This window comes from Hevea brasiliensis, chromosome 3 (assembly GCF_030052815.1).
Source record: "Hevea brasiliensis isolate MT/VB/25A 57/8 chromosome 3, ASM3005281v1, whole genome shotgun sequence".
In the NCBI taxonomy this organism is placed as follows: domain Eukaryota; kingdom Viridiplantae; phylum Streptophyta; class Magnoliopsida; order Malpighiales; family Euphorbiaceae; genus Hevea; species Hevea brasiliensis.
Genome location: NC_079495.1, coordinates 4396785 through 4422879, shown reverse-complemented (window position 1 = coordinate 4422879; position 26095 = coordinate 4396785). Strand labels below are relative to the sequence as shown.

The window sequence follows — 26095 nt, the reverse complement described above, 5'->3', positions numbered from 1 at the left end:
CATGCCCATTTATAGCGCTAAACCTAAAATCGCCGAAGATAGTGTGACTGTGGAAGACTGGAAGTGGCGATTGTTTTGCTGGTGGGTGTTAAAGATGTGGGCAAGTTCAGAAGGAGGCGCTCCAGAGGTCACTCTAGAAACTTCCATGGGCTCTTTCACTGTCGAGGTACTCTCTGCGTGTGTCTTTTTTTTTTATTACTTCTGTTTGGTCACCGAGAAAACGAAGAAAAGAAAAGGAAATTTCAGTCTGAAAGCACTGTCCTTTCTCTGCTTCCCAGATTTGGAAGCATGGAAAGTTGATTGAAACCCTCCCTTTTTTTGGCTAAATTACGCAGCTTTATTACAAGCATGCTCCAAAAACTTGCAGAAACTTCCTCGAACTATCTCGCAGAAGTTATTACAATAACGTGAAATTTCACAGAATTATTAAGGTATTGAGTGACGACTCAATCTTGTATTATTGCTGCAATTTTCTTTTTATTTACTTTTTTTATGAAGTCTATTGTTTATGAAACTTTGGGTTGATTTTGGAATAGGATTTTATAGTGCAAGGTGGGGATCCGACGGGAACTGGAAGAGGTGGAGAATCCATTTATGGGTTAGTTTTCTTTTAAACTTATAAAGTTGAATTATAGTATTGGATACTTACTCCCTCCATGCAACATAATTCCAAATTAAATTATAGCCACTTTAATATGCATTAAAAAAAATATAATAAATATTTAACATAATTAAATAAGTAGATGAGATAAAAGGTAATTAAAAATGAAGTTATCAAATCGTGCGAACTCAAATGCCACATAATTTAATTTTTAATGGAGCACTATGAGTAGAGGTCATATTAAGTAAAGACTAAATAAATCTTATTACTTTAATTATATTAACTTTATTTTCTTAATTTATGTGAAAAAAGAAGTAATTCCATCTTTGTTGGACGGAGATAGTAGTTGATTATTCTGCAAAGTTACTACTATATTATTGTCCCCCTAAAGAAAAGAAGGCCCTACTTAAGCCTAACCTAAGTAACCCCTAACGTAAAAGCCTCCCAAACCTAACTACCATCCCATCAACACCTCAAGCCCATTTTTCCTCAAGGACCTTCCAACAGAAATTTTTTAACAACCCTATAAGGGAGTTTTTACAACAATAATTTCAACACTCACACCAATATCATGGGATAAACACATAAAATAATAAAATAAAAAACTCCAAATAAAAAATAAACAAACATGCATGTAAACAACCAAACAACACACAACCAAATAATACAAACATCATAAACAATAAAATTATATATAATAATAATAAAAAAAATGATAATATAAATAAATATAAAATAATAAAAATTAAAAAAAATTAAAAAAAAAATAATATTAAAAAAAAAACAAAAAAAAAAAAAAAAAAAAAACACAAAAAAATCAAAAAAAATGAAAAAAACAAAAAAAAATGAATGTAACCATAAAAATAAAAAATTTATTTTAATAATAATAAAAATCTCTGATCTCTAAAATAAAATAAAACAAAAACAACAAAAAAACAAAATTATACAATAAACACAAAAACAAAAAAAAAAAAATCATACACATATAAATCAAAATCAAAAATATATAATAAATATATAATCATTAATCCTTCTCTCACTCTCTTTAATCTCACTACAAAAGCTCTCAAGCACTTTAAGCCTTAATAAACCAAAAGGCCTCCAAGAAATCGTCCCGAAAAACTGCTCATCTCACCAAGAAGTCTCCCCCGTCATCTCCCTCATCATAGCCAACACACCATCATCCACACCATCATCACACGCACGCATAATGCAACACACACACAACAAATAGCACACTTAAATTGCCACATAAACATTAAAACAGAGTCTATAGAACGTATATATAGATATATACATATAAGTGATGCATATATCATATATACATATAATAATAATTATAATTAAAATTAAAATTAAATTTTAATTAACATATTTTTCACAAACTTTTGGTTATTCTGAAAGTGGAGAGTCTCTTGATTGGAGAATTTTTATTTTATTATTTAAATAAAATATTATTGACTCAAATAAAAATAAAAAAAAAAAAAAAAAAAAAAAAAAAAAAAGAAAAAAAAGAAAATCCCCTCCAACCCCAGAACCTACCTACCCAAAACTTCCAAATAGGTTTAACACACACTTCTATATCCACCACCACCCACACCACAACACAATCATCATATCACCTTATCACCCATCCAAATCAATCATCCATCAATCCAAAATGTAAAATTACAAATATAATAAAATTGATTTTTTTTGAAAAAAAAAAAAAAACAAAAAAAAAAAATAAAAAAAAAAAAATTTTAAAAAATTTAATTTTTTATTAAAAAAAAAAAAAAAAAAAATTTAATTTAAATGAATATTTTTTTATTTTTTTTTTCATTTTATTTTTATTTTAATAAAAAAAAAAAAAGAAAAGCAAGGGTTACCTTTTCGATTCCTCCTCCGATTCTGGGGCGCCGCGCGGATAGGTAGCCAAAAGGGTAATCAATCAAATCCAATTCCAATTTTTTTTTTTTTTTTTTTTTTGAGCGGAAATTCCTGAATGCATGCAAATTGAATCGAATTGAATAATTGAAGGTACCAACACACACACAACACAACAACAAGGTTTTATAAAATTTTTTTTTTTTTTTCTAGCTTTATTTCTTAAAAAAAAAAAACCAAAGAAAGTGGGGGGACCCAAAAAAAAAAAAAAAAAAAAAAATTTATTTTAATAATCCTCTCTCTCTGGCGCGCGAGCGCCTCTACTCTTTCCTTCTTTCGGGGGGGGTTTTTCGAAGAAATCTCTAAAAAAAAAAAAAAAAAATAAAAAACTTCACGAAAAAATTGGACAAACCACTCTGTTTATTTTGCTTGTGTTCATAAATAATTAGGAGGGTATTGCTTATGTTTATAAATAATTAGTAGGGTACCTTTTAGTTAAGTTTGAGTTTGTTTTGTTGCTTTATTTTCCTGGACTTTGTTTGGTGCTAACATGCTCACTCAAATTTTGTTGTGGGTGACAGCAAATTTCTGATTGTGAGGGTTTTCTTTTTTTTTTTTAAATACCTACTTGGATTATTTTGTTTTGTGTTTTAGTCCAAAGTTTGAGGATGAGATAAGGCCCGAGTTGAAGCACACTGGAGCTGGGATCATATCCATGGCAAATGCAGGTCCAAATACCAATGGAAGCCAGTTCTTTATTACTTTGGCACCAACTCCATCTCTAGATGGTAAAGACCTTTTCTCTGCTTATCGTTATTATTTGTTTTGATTCCTTTTTTTGTTATCCTAAGTTATTAAAACATGTGGATTGCATATTTGCATTATACTTTTCAGGTAAGTTGCATGATCAACTTGATATGTAACTAATTTTGAAATTACAGAAAATCGAGTCCGTCAAATATTTATAAAGTTAGAAAGCTAGATCATTCTGGGATATTGCTTGCAAATTGCGGGTTGAAGCAAATCCTTTCAACCCAATCTGCACCAAATATTGATCCTTAATTGATTATAAATCTGTCACCTTGTTGAAAACTATAAGGCTCAAAAGCTGTAATAGAAAGCAAGAAAAGAATCATAAAATAAAATAATATGTTATCTAGGAAGGTTTTCTGCAGGTCCAGCTACCAACTCTGAGAATGCATAGACTTAAAACTTAAATGTAAATGAGGCTCTGTCTCGTTGAGATAGAAATCTGTAATTTAATGGCTCATAATGGTATCTGTGTACCTTTTTAACATGTTTTTCCCTCACTTCTTGATTGGCTGCCTGCTGAAATCTCTTTTATGGGTGAATTTTTTTATTAAATTCTTCCTAATTATATCCGTGCAGATTTTACATTATAAAATAATGTGAGCTGTTAACACTTCTTTTGACTTGTCAACATCCAGGAAAACATACCATTTTTGGTAGAGTATGTAGGGGAATGGAAGTAATCAAAAGACTTGGTAGCGTTCAAACTGACAATAATGATAGGTAAGTCTTTCTTTTGTATGTTCTGAATCGTTGAGGACTTTGAAACAGTACTGACGGGCCTTGAGTAAATTGCAAAATGTTCTATATCAATAACTGGAAGAGAAGAAAAGTAGAAGATTAATAATGAAATATACCTTTCTTAAAAGGCAGTCTTTGAAGAACAATTTATGTAACTAAATTTCTAGGTTTTGGTATCAAGATATATAAGTTTGAATAGAAGATTTTTTTTTCTCACTTCCCACTTCTACTTGCATGTTGTTATCCTCATTCATTTATTGAGGGCGGTGGATTCTTCACTCTCTTTAAAATTCTATTCAATGCTGAATCAAACCACTGCATTATTTTTGTTCTATTAATACAGGCCTATCCATGACGTGAAGATATTACGGACGTCGGTAAAAGATTAATGATTTGAAGGTTGTTCCCAATGCAGACATTTCTATTTCCATGGAAAGCCTCTAGCAATTGGTTTCCTGGGTACTCTCATTGAGAAATATGATTGATTGTGGTACGTGAATTGCATTTAGAAGCAGAAGAAAAACAAGTTCGTGTTTTGTATTTTTCTCCTATTCTCCCCTGAAAATGGCTACTGCTTTTCTGTTTCTACAGCTAGTTTATTTAGCCTCCCTTTATAGGCTTGCCATCTTTTACTTGACATTTATTTCATAACCAAAAATTATGAAAAACAATTTTGCACAATAAACTTTAGTGATTGTTATTAATTTTTTGCCATATGCTATACGGTGTGTTTTCATTAAACCCAAAGCCTTAGCTGCTATGCTAAAGCCTGCAACTGAGAACAGCACTTAAGTAAATCATGTGATTGATATTTGCTCTATTTCACCATATTCACTATCAGTGAGATCACAGGATCTTTTCCATACAAATACTGAATTACAAACTCCCTCTCTGGCAATCTAATCCAGCCATTTAAATATCTTAAAAAGAAGGAAAAACTCTCCTCACGATTTACATGCCACCGCTAAATTCTATGATATGATCCATGGCGAAAAAAATGTGATGCAGGTGCCTACTTGCTACAGCTCACAGATTCTCTCTTCCAATTCACTGTACTCTGGCATGAAGAATAAACTAAAAAGATCCAAGATACCACCAATCGCCCGTACTCTTTCCCAAAGAATTTGATCCTGTAATAGGAAATATAGGGTTGCCACTGCATTCTACACCTCGTTTAAACTCTGCAGGACACAGCCACAAATATTATACACACAGGAGGCTTTTTCTATCATGTAGATACATTCCAAGCATGTCTCCACACACACGTTACATGAACCACCTAGATCCAATTCAGTTTCAGCTCAGCTTGTTTGAAGTATGATTCAACTGACTGACTCCCATTGTCCTCAAAGAGTGATTCACCAACTGCTATGAATCCATTTGCCTTGACAGATTCAGGAAGGCCCTCTGGGATACTTGCTGGCTCGGAGTTTTTGATAGTTGCTGCTTCAGAAATACCCTCCTCTCGAAGCAGTTCCATGCGCTTTAAAGATGGCACATCACCTTTACAATATCTATGCCACATGTCCCGGTATATGGACTCTAAACCAAGTGCAAAGCTTGCTCCATCACAGACGGGAGACTTAGACATAAGATCTCTGAGACTCATTCTCAAGTTTGAGAGAGCTGGTATGTCTGAGGCAAGCTGTAGAGCCAACTGGACATATTCATCTTCATTTTTTGCAACCAGATGTCCCAGCCCTGCATGACAGATAGATAGAAGTTCCCATTAATTTAAGAGGCTAAATGAAAATATAACCAAAAAAAAAACAGCGTTGCATAAAAGTTAAAACAATGGAAAAGGATGCTGGTCGGTATACCCAGATGTATACCAGCAATGGGAGTACATATAATGGCTCCATTTGAAACCTTGAATCAGCCAAAATGACAATGAGGTTTCCCATTCCAATTTTAGATCGTGTGAGCACAGAGTAGAATTTACATACTGCTAACACCAACAGCAATTTTAAGATAGACTATTAAGGTTGGAAAGAAGGTTCCTCACCAACTTTGCTGAGAAGACTCACACCAACATTGTGAGCGTGAACTGCACCAGCCATAGTAACACATGGAACTCCCATGTATAGAGATTCACATGTTGTTGTTGTTCCAGCATATGGAAAAGTATCCAAACTACATGAAGAAAATAAAATAAAATAAAGTTAGGATCTGTGAAGAAGATTGACATGATACACCAGATCATACAAAAAATAGAACACATTCAAAATTTATTCATAAGCCATATGCGACTGGAAACAAAGCTCATAGACAGCAGATGTACCACTCCAAAATAGCCTATGACTGTAAGCTAACCAACCTCATATAAACAAGAATAACAAACATCAGTCCTAGATTCCTAGCTTTAACCAATGACCCTCTGTTATTTTCAGTAACCTATATAGAAGAGTTTAATCAAGAAAATTGACTTTGGGATAGTAGAGTATCCTAACTGCTTCTGCACCTTAGATTCCTAGAGATGCACTTCATGATGGAGCTAGTGCCACATACAATTGATGATAATTCCTTCACCAGTTTAACTTGAAGGTAGCTATTCTAAATAAAAATGTGATCAGTGCTGTTTTGGAGGATAGTTAATGTTGCATCTTTTGTAGAATATATGAATTGTTAGTTCATTTGCTGGACTACTAGAAGCCACCCTCCCCTTCACCCTTCTTATTCTACTCTCTCTTCAACAAGCATACTTTCTCACTTATCCCCACTGAAACACCAGCACAGATCTAATACAACTCTTAAAAATTCTCTCTCTAAAAAGCTTTATTATCCCTCATCCCTAGGCTTAAAATGTCCATTTTCAATCCCATTTTGGCCCATTGAAATAACAACAATGCAAAGATATTAGGAAATTATCACAGAGCAACGCCCATGCCTCCTCTCCCTTCCGCCCCCCACACAACCACACCCCCCCCCCCCTCCCCGGCAGCCCCCCGCCCCCAAAAACCACCCAAAAAAAAAGGGTGCACGTTCATTAGGTAAATGTACCCTTATACCCCATTCATTTCATGCCAGCTGAGTTACTACTCACTGAAAGTGCCAAGAAATAACACTGAAATTGAATTATGTCATTCACATTCTTTAAGAAATAAGTACTTATACATTGTTTTCAGCCTTAGCTAATATAATATCAGGACCCTCTATTTTTTAGCCGCATGCACAACATAGAACGAGTGATATCCACAAGACTATCGGTTCAATATACGCTGTTTTCCAATTGGATGTTATCGCCTTCCACTTGGTGCGGAAAAACTTTTCTGCTTCAGACATTTTTTCTAACCTTTTTAAAACTCGACTATTAACGAATTTGCAGTCGAATAAGAAGGATATCAACTCCATGACCACATAGGCCAAAAAAGATAAGGGAAAGCCCAGCTATAGGGACAAACAGGGTAGACATCAAATGATCACATAAATGAAAATATATAGAGCACACTAGGCTTCTCCAAAACAGTTGTCAGAAAGAAATAAAGCTGACTAACAAAAAGATTAGATCTGAATATCTTACCTAATGTCCATGAGAGAATATGCTTGCATATGATCATGGTTAAGAAGAATTAGAGGTAAAAGATCAATACGCAATGATTCTAATCCCAGCTCCTCCAATGTTGAAAGGAATCTCTGTCTAACACTATCACAACAAAAGGGCTTGCATTTTACTACAAGGCGAGAGTTTGGTACTGCACAGAGTATCCTAGCCCAAACTTGTAGTACCTTAGGAGTTATCTTGGGGAGGAAAAAAAAAAGAGATACATTGTAAAATGTTAAAAAGAAATATCAAATAGCACATAACAATAATAATTTGAACAAGTAAGGGTTTTCTCAAAATTGACAAATACACAAAACTAATCAATACCTTTGCAAGATTATTAAAGCTACCAAACGTGATAAAGCCATTAGCAAGTGCAGGAGTTGAAGCAACAGGCCCAGCTTCAGGGGATGGTGTATAACAAAGGAAGCATTCTGGTAGTCGAACCAACTCCTCAACATGCCTGCCGTGTCATTAGATAAGAATAGCACACATGAAAATCTTAGAATAAACCAAGACAGGAACAATATTTCACTTGAACCCATAAGAAAAAGCCAAAAAAAAGGAGATACTTTTGCTTCGTATCTGGAGGGTCTGCCTGTGAATCAGTGATTCTATAATCAATGGTAGGCAAACCAGTTGTGTTTGGGTAGCCAATCCAAGTCACCTAAATTAAAAATAACGCAAAACAGGGTCAGAAATGCACTGCATTTAATTCTGTTCAAACATACAGATCCTTTACACGAACAAAATGCACATCATGTTAGTATTGCACATAAATTTTACGATAAGATTTCCTATGAAAATTCCAACAGAGGCTGAAAAATATGGGACAGTTATAGCCATGATGTGTCAAATGGTTATCATGTGCTAAGACTCCAGCTACTAATCATTTTCTTTTATTGCTTATTTAGTTTTTGGCTTGTATTTTCAGGTGCATTTTAGTATGTATGCAAATTATTTCTAGCCCCTCCTCAAAGTTTATATAAGATCTTGGGAAAAACATCAGAATGCCCATAACTTTTCAAGTTTTTGCCATTGAGGTTCTAATTGAAACTTGTGCTCTATAAAGCCCTCATAAAGCTTATGGTCTCTTTAGTAGTTTCTTCCTAAAATATTTCTATCCTTGATCAGATCCCAAAGACCCGTCAGCAAGCCCTAGAAAGGAAATTTTATCCATGGATGACAACTCGTATGAACAGTATTGGACCAGGAAGGGAAAAGGAATTTGTTTGGATCTATTATTTATGTAAATCATTTTGGTTTTCCGCTCACCAATGCTAGAGAATTTGGGATTGATGATAGCTTGTTCCTTAATAGGAATCATGCCTCACCATTATCCCATAAAGCTGCTCTCTCAGAACAATTGACAAAAGTTTTTGATAAATTATATGTTCATTCAATTTTCTACACAAAATGTAATTGCATGTACGTCTATACATTCTCTCTCTCTCTCTCTCTCTCTCTCTCTCTCTCATGTAACGTCTGTACATTCTCTCTCCCTCTCCGTCTCTCTCATGTACGTCTATACTCTCTCTCTCTCTCTCTCTCTCTCTCTCTCTCTCATGTACATCAGTACATTCTCTCCCCCTCTCTCTACCTCTTTCATGTACGTCTATACATTCTCTCTCTCTCTCTCTCTCTCTCTCTCTCTCTCTCTCTCTCACATGTACAGCTGTACATTCTCTCCCCCTCTCTCTCTCTCTCTCTCTCTCTCGCGCTCTCTCTCTCTCTCGCGTGCGCACGCGCGCAGCAGCGTAAATTTGTAGTGGTCCTGGTTTTCTCTTTAGGAAACTAAGGACTCAATACCTAGAAGTGAAATTATAACAAATTCTTAAATAAAAATAAGCATAATTGCACTTGTATAAAGTGGCATCAAGCCTAAGAAGTTCAAGCAAACAAGTTACACATTTTTCTGTTTTGCCAGATAAAACAAAACTCCAGGGAGGAGTATCTTGTACAAAAAGGTCTGGAATAAATGAAAAATTGGCCATTTCAAGCTCTACAAACTTCCCATGCATGGTTACTTATTAAAGAAAGCAACTGTATACAGTAAGGAAGCAATTCATCCAGCAAAGTCTTGAAAAGCCAAAATGATTCAAATCAAAAGAAGAGGCTTTTAAAGCACAAGAACTCTCATATAAATTGCAAAATGATTTGATATGGAAAATAAATGATTCTAATGTTTCACATAACAATTTCCACATATTTAGCTTCTTAAAAAAAGATATAATACTCAATAAATTATGGGAGAAGAGAAAGTGAACCTCAAGAAAGACACACAAAGAATAATAACCTGAAGCATACCTGAACAGGTGCTGATCGGCATGCCATCATTCCCAACTTATTGTTAGCTGTATGTCCGGTAAGTTCTACCAATATGTCAACTTTATCTTCTCTAACCATGCTTGCCACTTTCTTTTCATCAATTCCATATATATCCCTCCATACGCCACCCTTTTTTAAGACTTTCTCCCTAAACCTATTAGTCTTTGCATCAGCCTGTGAATCATAAGAAATGTAAATCCAGAATGTGAAAAAGGTTAAACATGAAATATCACTTGATATATCATTATGGCAATTATAAACATACTACTGAATACTCCTGAATGAATAATATCATTTGATGCAATCTCCAAACTTAAATAATTTAGGTATCACATATAATGCTCCTAACCCCTTACTGAAACTTCTTGTATACCCATTACAGCTGCTTTTCTAGCCATTTAAAGCAAGATTGTTGGCTAGATAAATATTAGCACAACAGCATATATAGGACAAGCATGTTAAAGAATTCATTAAACAGATAAATAATTAGACAATTCCACATGTTACCTTCACAACTGCTGAATAAACCACCACCTTGTAATTTGCATAGTCATGATATACAAGAGAGGCCTCAATGAAATACGATACAGAATGGGTAAAATAATCAGGAGATACATATCCAATCACAATTGGCCTTTCTGGATCCTTTGGATTGTCCCATGAAGTGTATTGCGGATACAACCTCATAAAGCGCCTACCCCAGTCCCTGCATGTAGGCATTTCAATTCAGATGAAGCCTCACCAAGGACAAAACAATATTTTCTTAGAGCCGTAAAGCTGCTAGTACAGAAATGCAAACATAAATAGATAAAATGATTCATAAGTGGTATGAGATTATCCTTTTCATTTGCAAATGAGCATCAAAGAAGAAAAGAAATAATACCAGGAAACTTGAAGAAATCAAGAGACACAGATCACAAGAATATAATTTAGAAAGACAAAGAAAAATCAATGGAACAACTAGAAGAAAAAAAAAATTTTTTTGAACGTGAAATCGAAGCCAATAAATCTAGTAGATTAATTCTGCAACAAGGTACAAAACAAAATGGGCATAGCAAAAAACAATCACTTTCAAAGTGGATTTTAATAGATGTCTCACTCAAATGTTTCAATTAATGCATATTTTTTATCCAACATCAAATCCTGCAAGGTCAAATGGTATTTTCTTGTAGGCTCACAATCCTCCAACAAGTAATCCATGTATAATTTGAACTCTGAAATAAGTAGCACATGGCTTCATTACAAAGTCCATGAGAATGGCAACTAGCAAAAATTAATAACTGTACACGACAATGGACTCATAATAAGTTGCATTTTACGTCAAAAAAGAAAAAGAACTAAAATAAAAGCATGCCCAATTTATCAAAATCATGCGAAACCTGTGAGCCTCAAAAAGCTTATCATCACATCCCTCATTTATGTAGTTCATTGCAAGCAACCGATTCTGCAAAAGTAAGTTCATAATTACAACTATGAGGCAGATTAATACAGGAGAGGATGCGACAACCATCAAACACATAACAATATTAGCATACAAAAAATACACAAGCTGTTTCAATCTTGGGTATCAAGTGTGACAACAATTAAGATGAATTCAGCCAACAAATTTTCCATAGACGACTGAACAAGTGAAAGAATCATCATTTCATTGATTAAGCCATTTAATGGTTCATTTCTGTCAAGAAATCCACACAAAAGGAAGAAAGAGGCAAGTTTGGCACATTGTCTATTGTTAAGCCCTTGATCAAATGTGGAGCACTCGTATGTTAAAAATATAATCAACTGAATCATAATTCCATGCAAAAACTTCCCTTGCTTTTTCCTAAGTGATTTCTGGAAATTGAAAGCTCCTTGGTTAAACCAGGAAAAAAAAAATTACATAAAAAAGATGGGCTGCTTCTTAAGTTTCCCTCAACACTAAAGTTATATGTTCTATATTCAAATATAATTATTATTTAATTTTCGGGGCAAACTTCTGGAAAATACCATTGTTCTTGTCAGATAAAAAACTACCCACATATGTTGAATTGCTATTATATCTGCAAGAAACCATATAAAGTAACATTTGTTTGATATGATTGAGTATAAGAGATCCAATTATAATAACTGAACATAAGGAAGTAAATGAGATGCACTAGAGCAAGGTTGCAGATCTACGGTACCTGGCCTGCATTGCGAGAATCAGGATCTATCTTGAGACATTGCTCATAAGCATTAATGGCCATAGTTATATTTCCTGCATCTCTGTAAAGGACCCCTGCATATAGAGGATATACAGATTGACATTCAGGGAAAAAGTGTAGAGGGCTAGGCATGAAAGAATTGTTTTTTGTCAAGAAAACTTGAACTCAGTGGAATAAGAAAAGAATACAGTAAAGCAACAGCAAATGGGAACCACAAGAAGACACATTAAACATCAAACAAAAAAAAGAACCAGTCAAAGATGCAGAGTGTAACTATTGTGTGTGTATCCAAGCGTGTGTGTGTGTGTGTGTGTGTGTGTGTGTGTGAGAGAGAGAGAGAGAGAGAGAGAGAGAGAGAGAGAAAGCAAATAAGAGATAAACCTAGGTTATTATATGCTTCAGCATAAGTGGGATTCGCCATGATAGCTTTCTCAATCATGCTTGCAGCAGCATCCATTTTACCCTGTCAAATGGAAAGATGTCATCAGAAACCATATCAGGCATATATCCTTTTAAATGACTTGTGAATAACTCCATGTTGAACCTGGACTGTGTACACTACACCAAGATTGTTCAAAGACTGAGAGAAGTTTGGTTTGATTGATAATGCCATCTGCAAAAACAATGATAAATATGACAACTACAACAGAAACTCGTGAATAAAAATCTAAAATCCTAAACCAGGGTCATGAATTACCTGATAACACTCCACAGCTTTATCAAGGTTGTCTCGGTCTTTGTATATTACTCCTAAGTTGTTGCAAGCCTCGGCACAGTGAGGATTGAAGTGGAAAGCAAGCTCATAAAACACAATTGCCTACAAATAGAAATTGTTCAGTGAAAAAATGAACAACCTAAAATGATCTAAAAATAAAACTGGCTAAAACTTGTGAACATGCGACTTTTTGCATCAGTTACAAAGAAGGTATGAGTTCCATAATATCATTTAATCAATCCTCATTGTACATGTGAACACAAACATTCAGAGTGTAAAATTCATCATGATGTACCATATCAAACTTCAGCATTTCACCATATGCAACACCAAGATTATACATGGCATCAGCATAGTGCCAATTGTAAAACAAAGCCTTCTTGTAATATGCAATGCCTTGATTGATGTCTCCCTCCAATTTAACCTGATTATACATATATATCACTGAATCCAAAATCAGTCAAAGGAAACCGAGAAAAAACTATTGAAGTAAAAATCACAATAAAGGAATTTATATCAACAAGTATGAGAAAAAAAAGTATTCTATTACAATGGTTGGAAAAAAGACCATATGCCCGAGTACCTCATTAACACAACCAACAAAAAATAGAAGAAATAAGTCCTAAAGAAAATTTCTGAAAATAACATAGTGACTAGTGAGTAGTGAGTAAATAATAGATAGAACATTGCAGTGAGAACAAGAGTAATCAATAGGATGGAAAAGCCACCTTTGTTCCTAAATCTGTCAGAGCAATCGCCATATTATTCTTTGCTATCTCAAAGTTTGGTGACACAGCTAGACACCTGAAAAAACATATCAGTAGGGCATCAGCAGATGTAGAGACCAACAAAGATGCACCTTAGATGCAAGGCCTGGAAGAAAGGATAGATTGCTTATTGCTAACTGGCAGGCTACCTCTCATAACAGGCAATGGCCGACTCCAAATCACCTCGGTTTTTATAGATGACACCCATGTTGCAATAAGCTTCAGCATACATGGGCCTCTCCGATGCAGCTTTCTCATAGCAATTAAGGGCAGTGTCATATTGCATCATTTCAGAATACACAACACCAAGGTTATAATATGCAGGCTGCATGTAAGAAGTAAAAGTGTAAAACTATAAATCCATATGACAAAAGCAAAACAAACATAAAAAAAATATTTTTAAAAGAAGCTGAAAGCTACTGAGGTGGGATTGAGAAGGTATGATTTTACGGCATAATGCGGATCTATTTTAAGAGCTTCGTAATACTTCTGAATTCCCTCCTGTGTATTGCCAGAAAGCTTTAAGCTGGTACCAAGATCAGTTAAGACAATGGCTAGGCATTCTGCAGCTGGTTTGTATGAAGGATCTGCTCTCAGAGCTTTGTGATAAGACTACACCAAGTAAAATTAATCAAGTCCTAAGATCAACTATCACCAAGGCAAATTACAGTGGCATATCATTTTGTAAAAGAATAACTTCACCCTAAATACAACAAACAGCACAATTTTAAAAAAGAAAACATATTCGCATAAGATGACAGGTTATTGGTCATAAAAACAAGAAAATAGAGGCAAAAGGACTCCTCATGTTACATCCACTGGAAGCAACAATTCTCATATTACACACTAAAATGTGTCCTGTATATAGAACTAATTCAGAAACATCAACACCAAGAAAGGACACACGAAAGGTACAATAAATCATAACAAAACTGATTCATGAACAACTTTTCTGTGCAAACTAATTTACAGTTGAACAAAACAACACCATCTTAACTGCTTATATTTTTTCCATAATAAACATGAATTAATTGTCACAAGCATACCTCAGCAGCCTCTACCAGTCGACCCTCATCCTTGTACAATATACCACAATGTGTAAGGGCACAAACATTCTGTGGATCCAGCCTGACCGCTTCAGCAAAACTATCAAAAGCAACCCTTCCCATGCTCTGCATCTGCAGGCATATGCCCTTTCCAATGTGAGCTTCGACGTTTCCACTATCTTTCTCCAAGACACTCTCATAAATAGCAAGAGCATCAATAAATTTGTTTCTGGAACGAAGAATATTGGCATAAGAGAGACCATCCTTCCCTTCAAAACCCTTTGGCGCTGCAGCTATACCAACGGGAGAGCCACTTGCAGTAGGAGAAGGCTGCGACCCTTCCAAGAAACCATTATTTCCATTCGATTCCTGCTCTCTCCCATTTCCATCATTTTTCTCAGTCCATGCCATCTGGAAATAACAATAATCCCACTTTCCTAAATCAATATCAATGAACACATTGGACTAAACCTCAACAAAGCATCACAAAGATAACCACTCGATAATATCTAATAGAATAAAAGGCATAATAGAAGGCCCAAAACACGATAAAAATGGTAGAAACAAAACTAAAACATTCATTTGTAACAGCATTGAAGCACGCACTCGAAAACCCTAAATATGATACGAAATTATTGAAGTAACTACCGCACTGAGAAAAGCTATGCTCTTAAACCCAAAATTAATCACTCTATGAAAAGCAAAACCCTAATGAAGAAAAAAAAAAAGAATATCACATCACAGAGAAGCTCCAAAACCCAGCAAAACCCACCACCAGTAGAAAAGAAAGATTAGGGATTTGCACAAATGGGATCCCAGTTTATGTAATCTGACACACATAAACAGTAAGAAGACGAAAAAGAAAGCACCAAAAAATAAATTAAAATAAAGTGGGGAAAACTAGAAGAAATTAGGGATTCGATACTCACATTCAAAGCAGAAAAGCCACCGAGAGATTACGAAACAACAAAATTGCTTTGCGTACTATGAACTCTATTTAGAGTGGGCGCATGATAAGCAGGGCGAGGCGCGTAGGCTAAGGGTGGTGCAAGTAAAAAACAGTCCAGAAAGGAGGTAAATTCGTAGAAAGATAGGAGGAGGGAGAGAAAGAGAGTATATGAGTCCAATGGAGAGGAGGCAGATGTGTCCGACACAGCAAACGTTCGTCTCCGACAAGCAAGTGTTCGACGTGTCCCAAAACCCACGAAATGGGAGGGAGACCACTTGGGTTAGTCCAAGCCACGTTTTGATTTGGTTTGGTTTGAGTCGGGAATTATATTAAAATCAATTCGATTAAGTCTGTATTTTTTGGATAAATTATAATTAAATACTTAAAATATTGTAAAACTCATAAATCAGTCTTTGAAATAATTTAGCGTTAAGAGATTCGGGGAGTTCAAACACATTTTCTTTTAATAATTTTATGAAATAATTAATTATTTATTTTTAAATTAAAATATAAATTAAAAAAAATATTTTAAGTCCTCTAAGAAAAATAGCATTGTAAATCAATCAAATTAAGTGTTTAAAGAAAATCAAATTGAGTCAAATATTAAAATAAAAATAACTTTTTATATATACATATATAAGGAAAAAAAGTTCAAATCGCCTTTTAACTTTCAATTGATGTCCGAATAAGTTTATTTTTAACTTTTGAGTTAAACTAATTTAAAACTTTTCATTTAGATTCAAATAAACCCAATATTTGAAAAAAAAAATAATGATTTTTTTAAATTTTTAATAATTAAATATTAATTTTATAATTATAAATTTAAAAAATTATTTATTATTTAAAAAATTAAAAAAGAAAATAAAAAACCTAAAATCTATTCACAAATCCAAATTCCCAATTGTAAACTCCATTTTCTTCTCCTCTTTCTTAGATCATTTATCAAATAGTTTTACCCATTTCTTCTTCTCATTCTTCTTCTTTTTCTTCTATAGATGGCATGCTAGTTCACAGCCTGTCAATCTAAGTGTCTATTTGCCATTATATTTAGAGGACAAAAATTATTTTTTTAATAAAAATATTATTATAAATTCTATTAAAAAATAATTTTAAAAAATTTATTTTATTATTTTATAATTAAAATTTATTAAATTTAATTTTAAATTATTTTTTAATATTCTCTATCTAATATATTTAAAAAAATAATTTTTTCAATAATACCAAATAGGCCTAAGTCATCAACCTTTACACCAAACAAGATCATGGTGGATAATTGACAATCAGATGCATGAGATCGGAGTTCATGCGCCGTAGTCACCCCATTTCCAGTGAATTGCCAAGCTTTAATGATGTAGAGATCTTTAAAGTCCTATTTGGCATTGAGTTTCAGAGCATGAAACGGCTTTTCTGAATAAAAGAAACATTTTAGATGTTATTGAAAAAAGCAGTTTGAAAAAAATTATTTTGTTATTTTAGTATTCTTATAGCTAAAACTGATCAAATTTAATTTTTAATTATTTTTTAATACTCTTTAACTAGTATATTTAAAAAAATAATTTTCTTAACTGCAGTTTCAATAGCAATGCCAAACAGGCCATAAGTATTTCTCTTTATACTGATGTGCATTCCTTACAGAATTTTAAGGCTTTTAATAGTTTCAATTCATGGTTCAGCCAGCGTTAAGAATTATTTAGATTTAGAATAAATTATTTGTAAGAAAATAGTTAATTATATTATCATATAATGGTTTATTTTTTATTTTTTAAAATATTTTTTTTAATTAAATTTATTCAAATTAAATATAAAAACATAAATAAAAAAGATTAAAATTAAATGATATAAAAAATATAAATAAAATTTACATAGAAACATAGAGATTGAAAAACAATATTAGAAGGTAAATAATAATTTATTTTTTTAAAATATACTAAAATTTATAAATAAATTTTTAATTTTAAAAGTTTTAGAGCGAGTACCAGTAATTTTTTTAAATTTTAAAGATGAAATTATAATTTTCAAAACACATTTTTTTTAGGGGGAGAAGGGATGGAGGCGAGGCCTAAAATACTTGCGCCTGTGGTTACAACAGACTAATAGAGCAATAAGGAGATCAAGGAAAGGCAATATAAAATGATTTTTATTATCTTATACTCGATCTGTTATATATTTAATATACAAGATATATAGTAAATTTTATCTATTAAATTTTTGAATGCATATGTTTATATTTTAAATTAATGGTGAATTGATCGTTTGGGATCTCATATCGATTATGGATAGCGTGTGTATGTGACTCATATAGAAACAATAACCTTATTAAAATTACTATGATTTTAACAAGTATCTATTTCCGTCACTAAGCCGTATGTGTGTGCCTATCTTTTAACAAAAAAAAAGTGTGACTTTGAGTGAAAACAAAATATGAGGTTAAGTATCAGGTGTAGCCTTAGTTGAGGTCCGCGAGTGGGTTGGGCGTGCTCAAATACTGATATTTTGGGATCCTACATCGATTGTGGACAGCGTGTGTGTGGGGAACTTATATGTGAATAACAATTTTATTAAAATTGTCATAGTTTTAACAAGTATTAATTTCTATCATTGAGCCATATATATATTTATCTTTTGAAAAAAAAAAAAAAAAAAAAAAAGTTAATGGCGAATTAAGTCCAGACAAAAATTTTCTAACGAGGACAACATGGTTAGGAGTTGTAAGGATGCCCCGAGCCACATTGATTCCTTGTCCCAGCGCTATGGGAATTGTCACATATGTTCCTTTCGTCTCTGATTCATGTCCTCAATGAGACATTTTCAAATGTTGACATTGAAACTTATATTGTACGGGAGGAGAGGAAGGGAAGATATGCAATTCCCAACTGTCACTCTTAATTTGATGGAGCAGTAGTTAGGTGAAAAATTGAGTTCATATGCACATATAAATTTAATTCAATGGATATTTGATAACTTTGTTGATATATTTGGAAATATTTTTTAAAAATATAAATTTTAATTTTTCTCTTGAAAATTATATATATAATACACTAATAAAATTTTTATCCTAAAAACTTAATTATTAATTTATTTTTTTAACAAAAACAAGGTAAAATAAAGACAAAAATGAACAACTGATAAAATTATTATAATTTTAACGAAGTTTCTTATTTCTATATATCCTCATTATAAAATAATTTATAGCTTAGTATGTATGTCTCTTGCTTAGTTATTAATTTATAACTAAGTATTTCTGTAACTGATATTTAATTGACTTAATTTACCGTTAGATTAGCCATATATCCTCATTATAGAATAAAAAATTTTGAATTTATTTAAAAAAAATTGTTTCAATAGAATTAAAAATTCCCTATAATTGTGAAAACTTTCTCTTTCATACATTTTTTTAGTGGTTATATTATTTTTAAAAAAATAATTAAACTAGTATTCAAATTTAATTATATAAAAACGATCCTAATATCGTTTTCATAATTTTTTATGAAAAAATATTTTTAAGTAGAATTTATCATGATTTTAATTAAAATAATAATTGTTAATTGATCAGATATATACAGTCGGATGTAGCTAAGAATTACCCTTTTTTATATATATAAAATAAGAAGTAAGAAAATAAGAATTTAAAAGCAATGAAATTTCATCTATTATGCATTAAAAATGATGTCATTGAGAATAATTTTCACATATGTAATGAATGGCATCTATAAAATATTTTCCACCTTTTTATATTTTAAATTTTTTTATTAATTTTTTAACAAAGATGGTCAACATTAATACTAAAATTAAATATTTAATCATTTAAAACAAATTAAATATTTATCACTGAATTATTAATTTCATGATAAAATCTAAAAATCCTAAAATTATTTTCTCATGTAAACAATTAAATGTTCCTTTAAAAAAAATTAAAAACAAAATAGAAGAAAAAAAAACAAAATAAAGATATAAAAGATTAAACCTGATTTACTATATATTGAATATAAATATTTGAAATTCATATATCGATAGGTCGCACTACATACCTTATATTTATATTTTAAAGAATATTTTGTTTGACTTATAAGTTTTCAGATTCACAATTATAAACTCCACTTTCTTCTCCTTCTCCTTTGACTTCCATCATTAATCTAATAGTTTTACCCACTTCTTCTTCTCCTTCTTCTTCTTCTTTTTCTTTTTCGACAATTGGTACGCTAGTTCATAGCCCATCAATCTCAATGTCTATTTGACATTGCGTTTAGATGGTTAAAATTATTTTTTAAATATAATTATTATTTTAAATATTATTAAAAAAATTTATAAAAAATTATTTTATTATTTTAATGTTCTTATGACTAAAATTTATTAAATTTAATTTTAAATTATTTTTTAATACTCTCTATTTGATATATTTAAAAAAATTATTTTCTCAATAATAATCCCAATAATAATGTCAAACAACTCTAAGTCATCAAACTTTTCACCAAATAAGATCATGGTGGATAGTTGACGGTGAGATGCATGAGATCGGAGTTCATGCACCGTACTCAACTCATTCCGAATGAATCGCCAAGCTTTCATGACCAGATCTTTACGTGTTTCTCTTTCTAATGATGTGCGTTCCTTATGAAATTTTAAGGTTTTCTCAATAGTTTCAATTAATGGTTCAGTCGGAATTATTTAGATTTAGAATAAATTATTTGAAAGAAAATAGTTAATTATATTATCATAATTGTTTATTTTTTATTTTTTAAAATAAATTTTTTTAAATTAAAAAAATTAAAGTTATTCAAATTAAACATAAAAATATAAAAACTTAAATAAAAAACAAGAGATTAAAATATTAAATGATATAAAAATATAATAAAATTTACTTAGAAATGTAGAGATTAAAAAAAAATATTAGAAGGAAAATAATAATTTCTTTTTTAAAATATACTAAAATTTATAAATAAATTTTTAATTTTAAAAATTTTAGAGAGTATAACAGTAATTTTTTTAAAATTTTTTTAGCCTTTGGAGGTAAAATTTTAATTTTCTAAACTTTTTTTAAGGGGAGAAGGGATGGAGGCGAGGCTTAAGATGATTCCGCTCAGGGCAATATAAAAATGTTTTTATTATTTCATTTTGACATAAATTTAAAATATAAAATATATAAATAAAATTTATATATTAAATATTTAAATTTATATATTTATATTTTGAGTTACGGTAAAGACAAAAGTTTTCCAACAAGGACAACATGGTCAGGAGTGATAAGGATGCCCTGAGCCACATTGATTCCTTGTTCCAGCGCTATGGGAATCGTCAAATATCTTCCTCTCCTCTCTGATTCATGTCCTTAATGAGTCATCTTCAAATGTTGACATTGAAACATATACACTAAGGGAGGAGAGGAAGGGAAGATATGCGATTCCCAACGGTCACTCTTAATTTGATGGAACAGTAGTTAGGTGAAAAATTGAGTTCATATGCACATGTAAATTTAATTCAATGGATATTTGATATTTTTGTTGATATAATTGGAAATTTAAAAAAAAAATAGAAATTTTAATTGTTCTCTTGAAAATTATAAATATAATACACTAATAAATTTTTTATCCTAAAAACTTAATTATTAATTTATTTTTTTAACAAAAACAAGGTAAAACAAAGATAAGAATGAGTAATGATAAAATTATAGCAATTTTAATGAAATTTTTATTTTTATATATCTTTATTATAAAATAATTTATAGCTCAGAGTGTATGTGTTTTGCTTAGTTATTAATTTATAATTAAGTATTTCTATAATTGATATTTAATTAATTTAATTTACCGTTAGATTAGCCATATATTCTCATTATAAAATAAAAAATTTTGAATTTATTTAAAAAAATTGTTTCAATAGAATTAAAAATTCCCTATAATTGTGAAAACTTTCTCTTTTATACATTTTTTAGTGGGTATATTATTTAAAAAGAATAATTAAGCCATTATTTAAATTTAATTATATAAAAATATCCTAATATCGTTTTCATAATTTTTTATGAAAATATTTTAAGTGGGACTTATCATGATTTTAATTAAAATAACAATGTTTAATTGATCGGATGTATACAGTCCGATGTAGCTAAAAATTACTCCTTTTTATATATATAATAAGAAGTAAGAAAAATAAGAATTTAAAAGCAATGAAATTTCATTTCTTATGCATTAAAAATGATGTCATTGAGAATAAATTTCACATATGTAATGAATGGCATATATAAAATATTTTACACCTTTTTACATTTTAAATTTTTTATTAGTTTTTTAAAAAGAATTGTCAATATTAATACTAAAATTAAATATTTAATCATTTAAAACAAATTAAATATTTATCACTGAAATTATTAATTTCATGATAAAATCTAAAAATCCTGAAATTATTTTCTCATATAAACAATTAAATGTTCATTTAAAAAAAAAATTAAACAAACAAAATAGAAGAATAAAAAACAAAAGAAAGTTATAAAAGATAAGGGAAAATTCTTGCTTAAACTCGATTTACTATTAATTGGATATAAATATTTGAGATTTATATATTGATAAATCACACTGTATATCTTATATTTATATTTTAGAGGATGTATAATTTAATTTATAAGTTAGTCAAACCTATATAAATAGAAAGTTATAAGCATATTAGTATTTATTTGACTTATAAATTAAAAAATCTATTTAAAATAAGTTAAAAGTCATATATTAATATATTTATTTTAAAACTATTATTTGACCAAGTCAAAAATTATATTATCCTAATAATTTTTTGAAATATTAATATTATTCTTATTTTAACACCTACAATAATTAATTACATATTATTTTTATAATTTTAATAAATTAAATTACTTTTAAACATCTTTAAATTAAAATTTAAATTGTTTAAAAATTATTTTTAAGTAATTTTATAAAATTAATAATTAATTAGTTATTTTTAATTTAACTTTTTAATTAAAAATATATTTAAAATTAAAAGTAAAAAAAAAAAATAGATAGTCAAATCAAACACTCAGACTCATTTAGGTAAAAAAAGACAAAAAAAAAAAAAAAAAAAAAAGAAAGGTTAGCTTACACATTCGATGTAAAGTAAACCAACTATGCATCATGTGCTCAACATATTTGACCAGTAGCTCCACCTTCCCTTCCCCTCCCCTCATTCCCTCCTATTTATCATCCTCTCCTCTTCTCCCTCTGTTTCTAACAAAAAGTTAAAAACCTCTCTCTCTCTCTGGACTCCGTATTCTCCTGCAGAAAATTGTCCCTCACCGATGTAAGCAATCTCTCTTCTCTCCTCTCTATGAAGAAACCGATAAACTAATTAATTAATTACATATATATAACAGAATGGCCACTGCCGGGTGTCTAGGATATATTTTCATGTCATCTATTCTTTATGATCTTAACATATAATAGTTTATTGATGAGTTCTTGAAAAATTTTTCATTCTCTCTTTTTCTTGGTAAAACTGTCCAAGAATATATGCATTAGTATTACATTTTAATGCCATGCAGAGATTTAATTAATGGAGGCTGTGTGTGTGGGTGTTTTTTTTAGTCCATTCATTTTGGATCTGATATATATAGAGCGGCCATGCAAAGCCCTTCAGAGAACAAAAGAGTTGGCGTCTACACCTACATGGCTCAGTGGCCTATTTATGCACTTGCTTGGTCGGTTCGCCATGACAAGAAACACCGTCTAGCTATTGGGAGTTTTCTTGAAGACTATAGCAACAAAGTTGAGCTCGTTCAATTCAATCTTCACACTTGTGATTTCTCCACCGATAACCGGCTCATCTTCGACCACCCTTATGCACCCACAAACATCATGTTCTTCCCCTCTGAGGACAGTGCAAATCCCGATATTGTCGCCACCTCCGGCGACTACTTACGTCTATGGCAAATTTATGATGACAGAATTGAGCTCAAGTCCCTGTTCAATGGCAATAAGAGCAGCGAATTTAATTCAGCTATAACATCTTTTGATTGGGCAGATTTTGATGTTCGTCGAGTGGCTACATCTAGTGTGGACACTACTTGTACGATTTGGGATATAGAGAAGGAGACTGTAGACTCCCAACTAGTCGCACATGATAAAGAAGTGTATGATATTTCTTGGGGGGGATTGAATGTTTTTGCTTCAGTTTCTGGTGATGGTTCAGTTAGAGTTTTTGATCTAAGGGACAAAGAAAGATCAACAATAATTTATGAAAACCCTATTCAAGAATGTCCTTTGTTACGGCTAGAGTGGAATAAATGTGACCCAAGATTTGTAGCCACAGTTGGTATGGATAGTAATAAGGTAGTAATTTTAGACATTCGCTTTCCAACGACTCCATTGATGGAGCTGTGTAAGCATAAGGCAAGTGTTAATGCTATATCTTGGGCTTCGGTTTCCGGACGGCAGATATGCTCGGCCGGAGATGATTCTAGGGCCTTGATATGGGAAGTGGTGGACTCTGGTCACCGGTCGGAAAACGGTTTTGGTGGTGATATGGACCCTGATATGTGGTATGGATCAACGGCTGAAATCAACAACGTACGTTGGTCGCCTGTTCATTTGGACTGGATTTCTGTAGCTTTTTTGAATAAACTACAACTGTTGAAGGTTTAGAAAATTCAAAATTGCAGTGTATGACTAGTAATTAAGTTTGAAATGCAGTAACGGATGGCTAGCTACCTTTGTAGCTAGCTTGAGATGAGTTGTTGGTTGAAGACATGCCCTAACCTCAGTTTAATGAAATAAAGAGTTCTCTAACGAGTTAATTTAGAGCACTAGTTAATAATTTGATCCATTTTCATTTCTATAAGATTTTATTCACCATGAGAATATTTTAAATAATTCACATTTAATTATAATTCATCTTTAATTATAATAAAATTTTATCAACTACGCCCAATAAATCTCACTTCCCTCTCATTTTTCTCACGCATAGCTGATCTATCTATTACTTTAACATCATAACACATCATAAAGAGTATTTCCATTTCCATTACATAGACAATAGCTCTCTTCTCTCTCGATGGGCTGCAATGGGCAATAGCTCATTTGTTCATGCAGGAACTACAGCTAAATAACATATCCTACAATGCTTTTATTTATTATATTAGTCAATATTCGATAATCCTAATAAGAATAGAAATCCTAATGCTATAATGAGAGTCATTATCTATATAAAAAATATTATTCAATTTAATTGATAAATATTTCTCTCCTTTAAACTAAGAAAATATTTTTAAAAATCCCACAAAATTTTAAATCATACCATAATAAATTATAAATAATAGAAGCAATTAAAATAAATTTATTGCTCTTTAACCCGTACCCTAAGCTATTAACTTTGCATGCTTTAGTCACCTTCTATATAAAAAATATTATTCAATTTAATTGATAAATATTTCTCTCCTTTAAACTAAGAAAATATTTTTAAAAATCCCACAAAATTTTAAATCATACCATAATAAATTATAAATAATAGAAGCAATTAAAATAAATTTATTGCTCTTTAACCCGTACCCTAAGCTATTAACTTTGCATGCTTTAGTCACCTTTTACTCTAAAATCTTTTCCTCCTTTTTTTTTTCTTTTTTTTTTCTTATAACCTTTTTAAGGTGGTGGCGGCTGATGATTATTTTCCCTAGTTGTAACACTCCAAAATTTTAAATTTTATTATTTTATGAGTATTTTTAGTATTTTAATTTTATTTAAATTTTAAGAAATTATTTGAGGTTTTTCGGATTTTAAAAATCGGGTTTGATTTTTCAAAAATATAAACTTTGATGATTTTTAAAAATTAATTTAAAGACCACGTGGCAAAACTAAAAATATATTTGGAATCTACGAATTTTTCTGAGTTTTCTGTAATTTTTTCGGAATTTTTAGACCTCGTTTTCGGTCCCGATGCAGAGTAAAAATTCAAAATTTTGTATTTCGAATCGAACCGATTGAATCGAACCGGACCGGATCGGACCGATCGAATCGGACCGGCTCCCTCCCCTTTTTCTTCCTCCCGCGTGCGTCTCCTCCTCCTTCTCTCTTTCTCCCGTTTTCTCTCTCCTCCCGCCCACGGCCACCCACCTCCCCGCCACACTCACTCACGGGCGGCCCCACCTCCTTCCCCCGGCCCCCCGCCGCCCCAAAATGCCGGAAAACGCGTGCGAACTCCCCTCCCTCACGCGCACGACGTTTTAACTTCCTAGCCAAAATCCGGCAGATCCGGCCACCAATCGGACCGGGTCTTATGTCTAAAATCATCTACTCGTCGAGAGCTTTCCATAGACACCAAGAACGCCGAAATCCAATGAGCGGTTTGTCCAATTTTTGCCTGGGAAGTTTTAGCCCATTTTGACTTTCGGGCTAGATTTCTCTCAAACCGTGAATCCCACGAGAAAACTGAGAGTACCAGAGCGCTCCACTCGTCGAGACCTTCGCGGCGACATAAATTTCGAATTTTTCCGACACCGATTTTCGATGGGTCCCACGAAACTTCGCAGTGTTTTTCCGAGCATTAAATGAGCTTAGAAAATTCTGAAAAATTTATGTC

The 26095-nt window shown here is 31.7% G+C and overlaps 3 protein-coding genes across 5 annotated transcripts; 2 read left to right on the top strand and 1 right to left on the bottom strand.

The window, feature by feature from the left end:
* Position 1: 1 nt before the first annotated feature.
* LOC110653307 (peptidyl-prolyl cis-trans isomerase CYP18-2) lies at positions 2–4722 on the top strand. The gene is made up of 6 exons (XM_021808866.2): positions 2–166; positions 336–431; positions 537–598; positions 3122–3255; positions 3916–4000; positions 4362–4722. Exons 1-6 carry the CDS (start codon positions 2–4, stop codon positions 4405–4407), a joined length of 588 nt encoding a protein of 195 aa, XP_021664558.1. The 3' UTR covers positions 4408–4722.
* An 84-nt stretch (positions 4723–4806) lies between these two features.
* LOC110653304 (probable UDP-N-acetylglucosamine--peptide N-acetylglucosaminyltransferase SPINDLY) lies at positions 4807–15851 on the bottom strand. 2 transcript variants are annotated; one of them, XM_058143664.1, is made up of 18 exons: positions 15528–15851; positions 14599–15009; positions 13973–14164; positions 13702–13877; positions 13514–13589; positions 13081–13209; positions 12768–12887; positions 12615–12683; positions 12452–12533; positions 12050–12144; positions 11267–11331; positions 10395–10593; positions 9867–10061; positions 8132–8226; positions 7887–8022; positions 7539–7756; positions 6024–6151; positions 4807–5719 (listed from the first exon to the last, which is right to left on the bottom strand). In XM_058143664.1, the coding sequence occupies exons 2-18, from the start codon at positions 15007–15009 to the stop codon at positions 5298–5300; spliced, it is 2808 nt and encodes a 935-aa protein (XP_057999647.1). In that variant the 5' UTR covers positions 15528–15851; the 3' UTR covers positions 4807–5297. The 2 variants fall into 2 exon arrangements, with proteins under 2 accessions (XP_057999647.1, XP_057999648.1); XM_058143665.1 differs by having other exon boundaries at positions 14003–14164.
* A 6834-nt stretch (positions 15852–22685) lies between these two features.
* Positions 22686–24321, top strand: LOC110653303 (WD repeat-containing protein LWD2). 2 transcript variants are annotated; one of them, XM_021808855.2, is made up of 2 exons: positions 22686–22825; positions 23110–24321. In XM_021808855.2, exon 2 carries the CDS (start codon positions 23146–23148, stop codon positions 24163–24165), a length of 1020 nt encoding a protein of 339 aa, XP_021664547.2. In that variant the 5' UTR covers positions 22686–22825; positions 23110–23145; the 3' UTR covers positions 24166–24321. The 2 variants fall into 2 exon arrangements, with proteins under 2 accessions (XP_021664547.2, XP_021664550.2); XM_021808858.2 differs by having other exon boundaries at positions 22694–22825; positions 23139–24321.
* The last annotated feature ends 1774 nt before the right edge of the window (positions 24322–26095 follow it).

Bases quoted from the DNA above. Each gene is read 5' to 3' on its own strand.
- LOC110653304 (XM_058143664.1), bottom strand. From the start codon at position 15,009: ATGGCATGGACTGAGAAAAATGATGGAAATGGGAGAGAGCAGGAATCG. The intron at 11,332-12,049 runs GTACCGTAGATC...TTACTTTTGCAG, and splicing joins ATTCTCGCAATGCAGGCCAG to AATCGGTTGCTTGCAATGAA. The intron at 10,594-11,266 runs GTTTCGCATGAT...GCCTACATGCAG, and splicing joins AAGCTTTTTGAGGCTCACAG to GGACTGGGGTAGGCGCTTTA.
- LOC110653307 (XM_021808866.2), top strand. From the start codon at position 2: ATGCCCATTTATAGCGCTAAACCTAAAATCGCCGAAGATAGTGTGACT. The intron at 167-335 runs GTACTCTCTGCG...TAAATTACGCAG, and splicing joins TGGGCTCTTTCACTGTCGAG to CTTTATTACAAGCATGCTCC. The intron at 599-3,121 runs GTTAGTTTTCTT...TTTGTGTTTTAG, and splicing joins GGTGGAGAATCCATTTATGG to TCCAAAGTTTGAGGATGAGA.
- LOC110653303 (XM_021808855.2), top strand. From the start codon at position 23,146: ATGCAAAGCCCTTCAGAGAACAAAAGAGTTGGCGTCTACACCTACATG.